At 38.6% G+C, this 12,068-nt stretch overlaps 1 protein-coding gene across 1 annotated transcript; it reads left to right on the plus strand.

The window, feature by feature from the left end:
- The first annotated feature begins 2,069 nt into the window (after window positions 1-2,069).
- On the plus strand, window positions 2,070-12,037 carry acsl5 (acyl-CoA synthetase long chain family member 5). The gene is made up of 20 exons (XM_084670974.1): window positions 2,070-2,259; window positions 2,470-2,578; window positions 2,846-2,910; window positions 3,022-3,123; window positions 3,267-3,366; window positions 3,785-3,963; window positions 7,276-7,308; window positions 7,496-7,547; window positions 7,656-7,729; window positions 7,859-7,936; window positions 8,039-8,173; window positions 8,268-8,402; window positions 8,597-8,692; window positions 8,992-9,064; window positions 9,259-9,347; window positions 9,521-9,637; window positions 10,552-10,695; window positions 10,794-10,895; window positions 11,252-11,323; window positions 11,706-12,037. Exons 1-20 carry the CDS (start codon window positions 2,104-2,106, stop codon window positions 11,850-11,852), a joined length of 2,058 nt encoding a protein of 685 aa, XP_084527100.1. The 5' UTR covers window positions 2,070-2,103; the 3' UTR covers window positions 11,853-12,037.
- Window positions 12,038-12,068: the final 31 nt, after the last annotated feature.

The following is a 12,068-nucleotide window of genomic DNA, read 5'->3' on the forward strand; positions in this document are numbered from 1 at the left end:
AAGTGGAAAAGTCAGTCAAGTTTTGTGTCTGACTAATCTTGTCTCTATTTAAATGGCACTTGCATTCACGCATATCTGACCTGGTTTGCTCCCCGAAGCACAACCACGCATTCAACCTTGCCTTGTTTGCTAGTTAATGTAATCCCATCCATGCAAACTACTAATTTATTTATAGCAGAAATTATCCACCCAGGAACAAAACAAAGGTTTTTCTCTATGCAATGTCATGGTTGTGTGGAGAAGTTATACTCACTTCTAAACAAATTTACAGGCCCACAATGTGTATGGAAGTTGTTTAACTTGAAAGGCATTCAGTTACCAAAGTCCAAAAGCACAATATATTCAATCACTTTAAATCACATTGTAAGATCGTATAATAACCCTTCTTAGGATAAAATCAAGGGATTTATAGAGGTACAGTTATCTTCTGGTAGTGAGGCCATGCAAGTCGTATTGAAACATCCCTACATGTATTACTGATGTTATAATATGTAAGTTAAAAGCTTGGCCTCACTATGCATACTGTTGCAATCCATAGAAAATGTATGAAGATGTAGTTTATTTATGGTTCTGAAGGATCCATACAATATATTTTAAATTCAAACTACACTACATTTTGAATTACACTGTGTATTGTTTTTAACAGCCTGGACGATGTTGGCAAAGATTGTGTCCAAGGTTCAAAGTTTACCTGTGGGCTGTGGCCTTTTACTTCATTACTCTCCCACTGTCACTGAGCAAAGCTTGGGTAGTCCTACACACCTATTGTCAGCACACACCTGCAGAGCAGTGAGTGACTTCTCAGAAGTCCGACATTAATTGATATTTGAAAACTGACAGGTAAGTTTACATAGGGCAGCATCCTTTGTGACTTGTTGCAGGACAATCTAGAGCCTTGTTTATGTGTAAATCCAGCACAGTGAAATAAGTACAGATTGCAGTTATAGTCAAACAAATACACCAAACCTGATTTTTTGAAATAGAGGTAGCAACACAGATTCAGACAGCTCAGACTTGAAACTCATGTTTTATGACATATCAGCGATTATATTGGTCATAAAATAAGAAACTGTATAATTTATTGTGTTTGTGTAAACATGTATATTCAAAATGTCTTGATGTTTGGGTACAATGTTATGTTTGAATAACGGTAATTAAATAATACGTTTAACTAGCAGTATAACAGTGACTGTTCTGGTCAAACAAATGTGTTACCATAAGCTATGCGCAATGTTTTCAGTGTTTGGCACTTCAAAAACCTACAGTAATACAACTGTTGTGAGGCTTCCATTTAAAGAAACTTAATTGAAAATAGATTATATTTAATCTAGATCACTAAATTCAATGAGCTTCAGAGTGGTTGTTGAATATGTTTAAGAAGGCTCTTGTACAGTGCCTGTACAATTCCTAGCAATTCTAAAACTTGCTATAATGAAGCTAATTAAATTGAACAAATGAAATGACAATTAATGTTTATTCTAAACTTTGGTATGTTCATTCCAAATAAACAGTGATTTGACTCTAATATTTAATGTATTAATCTACATTTAAAGATTATATGGTAGAGGGACAATAGTACAGTAAGTCATGTGTTCACTATTTAGAGATCCTAAGATGTTTTTTAAACCTGTATTTGACCTTGAAGATATGACTTTTGTACTCCATTACCATTATGTTTTATCAATGCCAAGAGCCAAGAATGCCAAGAATGACCATCCTATTAACCAATAAAATAGCCATGGCCAGTTGTTTTCCATTAGAATCCATGTGTCAATCTTTACCTACAGTAAAATTAGATTTATATTTAAACGTATGTAAATACAACTGTTTAGGATTCTATTTAATGCTATAGTTTTACGCAACAGGAAAAGTAGTGTGAACAGAGACAGAAAAGTAATTAGACCAACAATGAACTTGCACCGTATGTTGATATGCCACAGTGCTGCATGTGGAAATGGGGTAAAGTCTATGAGGTTATGACAGACCACTCATGATTACCCATGAACACAAACAAACATACACACGACTTTGTACATACATTTACTATGCATCTACTAGACATTGTTGTCACTTTTCTCTAATCAGATCTGGATACTAAACAGGATGGAGTTACTTTTCCAGATTTTGTTTTCTCCTCTGCCCTCCTCGGCTATTTTTTCCTTGTTTGCCCTCGGCGCTGCAGCCCTGGTCTATTTAAACACAAGACCCAAAGCCCTGCGCCCTGCGGTGGATCTTAATTGCCAGACCATAGGAATTAAGGTGAGGAGGACCTCTCTCCTTCTCTGAAATACCTGTGTAATGAAAATATGAACAGAATAAAAAATTTCATGTTATATTTGACAATGTTTGTGTCCATATCAGTGATTTGTGTATTCATGTATGTAGGATGGATTGGAATGGATGAAGTGGATAAAGGTGCCTTTTTAGTTCCTAATATTACTAAATGACTTTGCAATATTTTACTCTCAGAATGGAGCAAGGAGGTGTGCCCTGATGGAGGATGCCAACTTGATATCATATTACTACGATGATGCCAAAACTCTATATGAAGTATTTCAGAGGGGGCTACAAGTATCAGGTGACAACAACATGGCTTACTTGACCAGAGTGGCTCATATCCTATTTATGTGACGTAGAAGTCCTTGTGTTGTCCATCAAATTGCATTACATACAATGTAATTTAACAACCTGAAATCTCCAGTTGGTCTGTTAGTTGGCAAACTTGTGTAGCACTCTTACCTGTCACATACCGTCTTACCTAATATTAAAGAGCAAAAATTATGCAATGATCTTAGTACCATAACTCAATAAAAGAACATTCCAGTGTTATCTTTGTTTTACACAGGTAATGGACCATGTCTGGGATTCAGGAAGCCAGGGCAGCCCTATGAGTGGTTGAAATACAAACAGGTACATCAATAGTTGATGTAATAAATTGCACAAGAACAAAAAAAACAAGATTCATAAGCAATAGTCCAAATTGTATATCACAAAGACCTTTAAACTTTTCCCCATGCAAAGGTGATTAACCGGGCGGAGCACTTGGGATCAGGGTTGCTTCATAGGGGCCTGAAGCCAACCCCAGACACCTTTATTGGCATCTTTGCTCAGAACAGACCAGAGGTAAGGCTTTTTTTTAGGGATGTGGCATCATAAGTCATTCATCTAACATTAGCTATTTGCATTTTTAACTAGTAAATAGTTAAGTTTGAGTATGTTTAATACGAGTCACATTGTTTCAATGAGTCAGTGCACTTTTTTTGCAGTGGATTATTAGTGAGCTGGCTTGCTACACTTATTCTATGGTGGCAGTACCTTTGTACGACACTCTGGGATCTGAAGCTCTTGAGTACATTATCAAAACAGGTAATTTTCTTCCTCTGCTATACCACTTCCTGCACCTCATTAACTATGTTAATGATGTGTCTAAGATTGTGACCTACAATCAACACACAGAGAGGTGGTTCCCCAAAGTTCTATCATAAGTCCAATCATTCTACTCTTCTTTCTCACTTAATTCGCAACACTTTGGACAACCAATACCTGCTAAGACCTTGAATACCATTTCAAATACTTGTTCAACATCTATTGGTGTGGTGTAAATTATTTATATTAACTTATTTTTACTTCATTTTGTCTACTGCTATGTACACTAACAAATGAGAACTGAAAGCATGATAAACTAATGTAAATATCAATCCATATTTAAATTCAACAACTCTGTTCTATAGTTTTTTGCCTCAGCAACCTCTACTACAACTCACTCAAATTTGGATGCTTTCAGCGGAAATCTCCACAGTGCTATGCGACAAACAAGACAAAGCTGAGACACTTTTGGAAAACTGTGAGGATGGCAACATTTCTGTGCTCAAAACCATCATCCTTATGGAATCTTTTGACCATGAATTAACTGTAAGAGGAGTTAAATGTGGCGTTGACATCTTACAACTGAAGGATATTGAGGTAGGCCCCTGTAGAAGAATTACCTGATTGAGCCTGTTATTAGTTCTGTTTATTTTGTGTGATTAAAAGATAAATTATGTAAAAGATAAATGCATGCAGTAATTATAATCCTGTTTGTTTTGTAAAAGTAAATGCTACAGAGGCTTGATCAGAAAAATTAAATTCAAATTGGAGTGTGTAGGTTTTTGTATGAAAGATGTTGTTGGAGGAAGCCAGATTTATGGTGGCCCTGAACCTGCAAAACACACCCACAAATATGAGTACATACCCAAATGAAAACACTCCCCCAAATAGGATGTCTTGCTCACCTTCCCCGAATACAAAGACACACTCCCCCAAATGGGAAACGACATTACATGAACTCAAAACGACATTACAATAGATGCGTTCGACTTCATACAGCGCCGGCGTCGCCTGCAGCCCGGCTGAATTGAAGCAGCCAATAGGTGCGTTCGACATGACCCGACTTCATGCGGCGCTGCAGCCGGCTCCAGGCGGCTGACTTGAAAAAGTGTATTCTAGTTAGACTTTTTGTCCGATTTGAGACGGCGCCAAAGATACGTCTCTGTGACGTCGCCATCAAAGTACCGTGAGATCGATACGAGAACTGCCGGCTGTGTAGCCGAGCGCATTTTCTCAAGAGCAACCGCACGGGTTCAAGTGACGACAAGCTATTTTATGATTGGCCAGACTCACACACTACAACTTTGACGCGTGTTTTGTAATATTCGGACACCTTCAGTTTCGACATGGGCAGCGCTAGGGAGGGGCTAGCAGGTGCTTCAGCACCCTCAAGAAAGACCAAAGCATTTTAGTCAGCCTCTTCACTAACGGAAAGACCAAGTTTAATTATAAATAAAGTAAAGTAAGCAAACGGCGCTTGATCGGCCATGACGCAGCAAACCACGAGAAGCTGGAATGTCCGACTTCACAGAGCCGTTTTCAACTCCTCCCCGACTGCAAGCGGCTACTCTCGCCGGTCTTTTCATGCAGCCGCTGTCCATGTCGAACACACCTATCTAATGGTTTTCTCAGCTTCAAGGCAGCCGGCTGTCGGCACAGCGTGTCCACTGCAGCGACGCGAATCGCTTGCCATCGCTCGCCTTCCCACAGTTCATCACGCTCGGGGGCGTGACACATGAATGTAGAATGTAGTTCCCTAAAATCACTGTTGTAGCTAGTTGTCATGGCCAAGTGTGCAGACTTGGGTTTACGTAGTTGCAACATCGATCAAAATACAACTAGTATACAAAATACAAAACTGCTTAATAGACATACACGTTGACATGTGTAAAAAACGTTTTACTATATTCCTCAGTCTCTGCTAATCTGTTGATAGGCCTACGATAGTGAGTTCCAGCCGGGCTAGCTACCTAGCTAGTTACTACACAACTAAGTTACAGTACGTAATGTCACTAGACTGAATTAGAAAGTACAAGCACCAACAACTTCAGCAACCTTGCGCCATGCATCGTTTTTTAAATTATTAACATCTCTGTACAAATACAGCTATGTATCGTACAGGACTGGATAAGCAGCCAAAAAACCGATTAGTTTCTCCTCCACCTAGAAAGCCAGAAATGTTTACCATGGTCGCTACGTTACGAGAAAGAAGAAAACACTCCGATTGGCCATCGCTAGCGAAAATTGCTCCTCATTAGCATAAAGTTGAGAACATCTCAACTCGTATCGCTTGAATCGCGTCGCTACCCACAATGCACCACGCAAGCGATTCGCCTGGCTCCATAGAAAATAAATCGCGTCGCTGGTGCATTGTGGGTAGCGACGCGACGCAACAGAGTTGAGATTTTCTCAACTTTATGCAAATGAGGAGCGATTTTCGCTAGCGATGGCCAATCTGAGTTTTTTTTGTTTCTCGTAACGTAGCAACCATGTTAAACATTTCTAGCTTTCTAGGTTTCACTTTCAAGGTGGAGGAGAAACGAATCGTTTGTGTGGCTGCTTTGCCCAGTCCTGTACGATACATAGCTGTATTTGTACAGAGATGTTAATAATAAAAAACCTATGCATGGTGCAAGGTTGCTGAAGTTGTTGGTGGTTGTACTTTCTAATTCAGTCTTGTGACATTACGTAACTTCAATCTGTAGTAACTAGCTAGGTAGCTAGCCCGGCTGGAACTCACTATCGGTATCGTATTGACAGATTAGCAGAGACTGAGGAATATAGTAAAACGTTTTTTACACATGTCAACGTGTGTGTCTATTAAGCACTTTTGTATTTTGTATAGAAGTTATATTTTGATCGATGTTGCAACTACGTTAACCCAAGTCTGCACACTTGGCCATGACAACTACAACAGTTACTTTAGAGAACTACATTCTACATTAATCTGTTTGAAACGCCCCCGAGCGTGGTCAACTGTGGGAAGGCGAGCAATGGCAAGCGATTCGCGTCGCTGCAGTGGACACGCACTCACAACTAACAGAAAATAAGAAATTGATTGACTGATTAAAGTGCACCAGGACAGTTGTTTGGCTATCGAAGCATGTAGCAATAGCCTACTAATGCAAAAGTATAAATTGCGTGTTAAACGTAAAATCGACAATATCCTGGTCCACGTAACTCTGTCATTGTCATGAAATTGAGCGTTTTGGTTGGAAGAAAATAAGAACAATTAGTTAGTCACGCAATTGCACCAATTAGCCTACTCTTTATATTAATCAGGGACATTGCGATAAAATAATCTTAGATATATCTAAGCATAGGGGCCTATATGCTGTTAACGTTTCACAACATTAAAATAAGTATGCACACGCTAAAAACGCATTGAAGGAAGCAGAACTTTTCAGAAGAAAAACTAATCGTCCACGACAGAAGTACAAAATGCCATAATGACTGTTACCTGGATCAGGATAATCGATTTTTACTTTTAAAACACAATTTAAACTTTTGCGTAAGTAGCATACTTGCTACCGTAGAGGTGAGCAAGTCATCCTATTTTTGGGGGGAGTGTTTTCATTTGGGGGATGTCGGCCTACTCATATTAGTGGGTGTGTGTTGCACTTAGGGCCACCGTACAGATACGACTGTTCTTGCCTGCAAGCTTGTGTTAAACTTGATCGAGCCTCAGAACTCTTAGTCACTTGTTACTTGGTAGTATAAGAGACACATACCAGGGAAGCACTTCAACACCACCAAAGATTTTGGATCTCCAGATCACTGTAATTTTGTGAAGTACTTTCCCTTTATTCATGTATGGGTTAATGAATTCCCTTTATTTATGTATGTGGTTCTGTGGTTCAACAATGATCTTATACTCATACAAAACATATATACAATTTTTTTTATCAGGCCCTGGGAAAAGACAATCTACAAAAGCCAGTTGTAAGTCAACCTTTTAAAAGTAATTTACCATATAATTCCAATGTCAAATTGGCCATACTTCTCCAAGGAAATTTGAGCAAAAACACAACCTTTTTATCAATACAAACATTATCCTCCAATCCAGACAATGAATACGATTAGTTCAATCATGTGTATGCATTTAATAATGTTTTTCTTCTCCCTTCAGTTACCAAAGCCAGAGGATATCAGTATAATATGTTTCACCAGCGGCACTACAGGTTTTTATTGTTTGTTTTTTGTAATTGTTTACAAAAAACATACATGCGTGTATTTATGTTACATGAATGTGAATTATATCATGTGAGCAATGATCATTTTTAATGCAGGCAACCCAAAAGGAGCAATGCTAACCCATGAGAATGTGATTGCTGATGCAGCCGGTGTGCTGAAAAGTTTTGAGGTATGTATGAAACAGATTATACACCAGTGTCACCCACACACCAGTGACATTTGTCCTACACAGATGTTTCATGTTCTGTTTTGTGAATGTGATAGCAAGTGGCGTCTTGTGGCCCATTTTTCTTTACAGAGCTCTTTTTCTCCTAATCCTCATGATGTCAGCATCTCATTCCTGCCTCTTGCACACATGTTTGAGAGGGTCGTTCAGGTGAGAGCTGGAAGTCAAAACATTGGACTAGTAGTTAGTAGTGGTATTAGTAGTTTTTCCTCAACCTAATCTGTCAACAATGTTATAAACGTTGTGCAACAGACTGTGATGTATGGTGCTGGAGCCAAGGTAGGCTTTTTCCAAGGTGATATAAGATTCCTCCCAGATGATATGAAAACGCTACGGCCAACCATTTTCCCTGTAGTGCCTCGACTTCTTAACCGGGTCTATGACAAGGTGAGGAAGCAGTCTTGTCAAAAACAAAGAAAGATTGTTAAAGAAAGATCATTAACAAATTGTAACTGCTCCTTTGAATATCTTTCGACTGTAGGTACAAAGTGGAGCACAGACTCCCTTCAAGAAATGGTTGTTGAATTTTGCAGTCAACAGGAAGCATGCTGAAGTTATGGAGGGTATCATTCGAAATGACAGCATTTGGGACAAGTTAATCTTTCACAAAGTTCAGGTAGATTTCATTCTTCTTGTATACTCATACTTTAATTATGGGAAAATTAAACATTTCCAAATGTTTCAATTTTTTTTCCAAAAAGCAAGAGAAAAACATAATGTAACACTACCAACAGTTTTACAGAAAATCTGAAAGCAAGAGTACATAGTCAGTAAAACATTTTAAATCCTTTAGAATTACTGTCTCCCTAGGAATCATTTGGCGGACGAGTGCGTGTGATGGTGACAGGAGCAGCGCCCATTTCTCACTCCGTCCTTAACTTCCTTAGGGCGTCTCTTGGCTGTCAGGTAACTAAAGTCTCAAATTAGTCATACACTTAAGCTGACATTTTCACATGCACATTTTAAATAGATTTGGAAGAGATATGGAATTTGGCATGCTATATTCTTTATCTTAAGTTGAAACATCATACAGTGGCATGTTTATTTGTCCTGTTACTATAAAGAAAACATCTCAGTTTTTGTCAGGGAAAGTACCTTAGTGTTTTCCAGAGAGAGCAGAGATTGCATCACTTCCCTGCGGTATTAATCTCTGGGTTACCCTGACAACTTGGTCCCACTGACCTCCCTGAGCTGTCTGCTTCTAGATTTTTGAGGCATATGGCCAGACAGAGTGCACTGCAGCCTGCAGCTTTACCATGCCAGGGGATGCCACATCTGGTCAGTCACCCATGGAAAAAATAACATTATCTTATTTTGTTTAATATTTTTTACAAATATGTTTTGGAGGAAATTAAACAACATATCAGATCCATGGTTCACAGAAACATAAATATAGGTCACTACTAATAGGAACACAAATGGTTGTTTGTTATGTATGGAGGAACTTTCTAAGAAGGTAAATGTTCATGCAGGGCATGTCGGTGTACCTGTTCCTTGCAACATTGTAAAACTGGTTGATGTTGAGGAGATGAACTACTTTTCTTCAAATGGTGAAGGCGAGGTAAGGTGACCTGTCTATTACACCCAAGCCACCTGCTGGAGCAAGACATTTTTTATGAAAAAGTGTAAATGTTTGTTTGATTTGCCCTTAAAGAAGATATTCATAAATACTTTTTCACATTATCACCACTCTTAAGAAATGTTTTACAAAACACATTCTCACCAATTATTCAGGTCTGCATAAAAGGTAAAAACGTGTTCAAAGGCTATCTGAAAGATCCAGAAAAGACAGCAGAAGCCTTGGATGAAGATGGTTGGCTACACACTGGAGATATTGGCAAATGGTTGCCGGTAAGTCTGGTTAAATTAACTTTTTTATTCAACTTTATTTCAAACTTTTTTGTTTGTTTAAACAATTCAAGACTTATTTCCAGTATTATTTTACAAGACAATTTCCATGATTGAATGGGACTGCAGCTTATTTTCATATGACTAGAGTGGGTCATAGGCTTGATTAATTACATATTTCTTTAGTACAGGACTTGCATTGCACAGGCAAATAATGTATTGCTGTTTGCAGTGGTAAAATGTAATTTTATGAAAAACTACACTGTTCAAGAGTTAAGGCCATGATCCCAACATAAGTACTACGTGAATGTAATCTGCTTAGACCGTAGTGTGCATGTACTAGTATTTGACTGTTGGTATTGCAACATAAATAACAGAACTGCGAAAATTAAATTCCATTAACCTTACATTGAGTGCATATACATTCAAACTTATAGAAAGTCTTATAGGCATGGTACGCTTGTTAAGCCAATCGCAGATGTCAGAGAGCAGTTCTGGACAAGCACAAAAATCATTAGTCAATTTGCACTGACTGCACGGTAGGCGCAACATGGGATGTGTTAATTATGTTAGGGAGCAAGAAAGCGTCAGAAAGTGAAACTGGACATAATTTTGAGTACAATGCATGACCATTGTGTGTTGGGGGACGGGGACAATGTGTGTTGTGTGTGAGGAAGAGACAGAGAGACAGAGAGAGAGGCAGAAAGAGAGGCAGAAAGAGAGGCAGAAAAAAAAGAAAGATAGTTGATCAACTACGTCTTAATTAATGCCTTTTAATTTCTCCAGGGGACATTTTCTGAACAGGTTACCTGGTCCATTAGAGACCTGTGTAAGCTTGCTCTTTGGTGTCAGTAATTACATACACACATATAAACTAACTCTCTCTCACACACACACACACACTCTCATTTTAACAGAGTGGAGTTTTGAAGATCATTGACCGCAAGAAGAATATCTTTAAGCTGGCACAAGGAGAGTATATTGCCCCGGAAAAGATTGAGAATGTATACATTCGCAGTGCACCTGTGGCCCAACTGTTTGTACATGGAGACAGTCTACAGGTACTGTATACACACACACACACACACACACACACACACACACACACACACACACACACACACACACACACACACACAACTTACGTCTGCTTTTCTAGTCTAGTTTAGTAGCCATTGTAGTCCCTGATGTGGAGGTCCTGCCTGTCTTCACTCAAACACTGGGAGTAAAAGGATCTTTTGAGGAGCTGTGCAAAAGCTCTGTGAGTGATTGTTCTTACCCGTGTGTCACACATTCTACTTCTGTAGCTACCTTTTATAGTAGTGTATAGTTGCTTACAATTTTCCATTACTAAGACGAAGAAATTATGACTTATTTAAGTAGAAACAGCACAATATATGTGCATATACTTTTAAACACTGCATTGCATAGAACAAAATAACCAGATTAGTTAAATCTGTTATACAATAACACATATGTATTGTTTATGTATATAAACAAAATGTATGTTTATTTATATATAAAATACCGCTATAAACATTTGTTTTAACAAATGTGCCATAGAATGCTCAACAATGCATTTGTACTTCAGTACTGAACCTTTTCTTTTCTGCACAGGAAGTCAAAAAGGCTATTCTCACAGACATGGTTAGATTAGGCAGAGAAGCTGGGCTGAAGTCCTTTGAACAGGTGAGTGATCACAACAAAGTAGTCCTCACGTGGCCATAGCAAAAAGGGGTGATAATCCACCTACAGCACTATTTTATGGTCGTTCCCCTCGTTCAAAACTACTTCTGTCCAGCAACGTTGTGGTTTACTTCTCACAACACTGCTGCAGAAGGCGAGTGTTTTCTGTCCGGGTCTCTAAATTCTGATCATTTAAATTGTGTGCTGCTTGCACAGACAAATATAAATGATGACCCTTGTCTAAAAAGAACAACACCACAAAGTAAAACAGATGTTTAAGATATTTTGCAGAATTCTGTGACTTAGGGTCAATCTGAAAACATGTCATGTTTAAAATTTAAGTAAAGACTGTCTCTAACACCTGTTGTGTTTCTCTGTTGTAAAGGTGAAGGACCTACACCTCCATTCTGAGCTTTTCACCATTGAGAATGGCCTACTCACTCCAACGCTGAAGGCCAAGAGGGCGGAACTTAAGTCTTTCTTCCAATCACAAATTGACATGCTTTATGCCAAGATTCAATTACAGGCTTGAAAGGGCAGAGTACAAGCGTAACCAACTTTGCTTCCAGTGAACATTTGACCTTTCCACCTAAGAACCTTTCACTATCCCATATGTATAGATAAATGATTAATCTAGTACATTGCCTTCACAAGCAGGAGCCCAATTGAATGGTGGACTCCTTAATACAACAAATTAAAAAAACATCCAGAATCTTCATTCGATTATTCACCCGAGTGTGAATACATA

Source organism: Hypomesus nipponensis, chromosome 13 (genome assembly GCF_054491055.1).
Source record: "Hypomesus nipponensis isolate SF chromosome 13, ASM5449105v1, whole genome shotgun sequence".
Taxonomy (NCBI): domain Eukaryota; kingdom Metazoa; phylum Chordata; class Actinopteri; order Osmeriformes; family Osmeridae; genus Hypomesus; species Hypomesus nipponensis.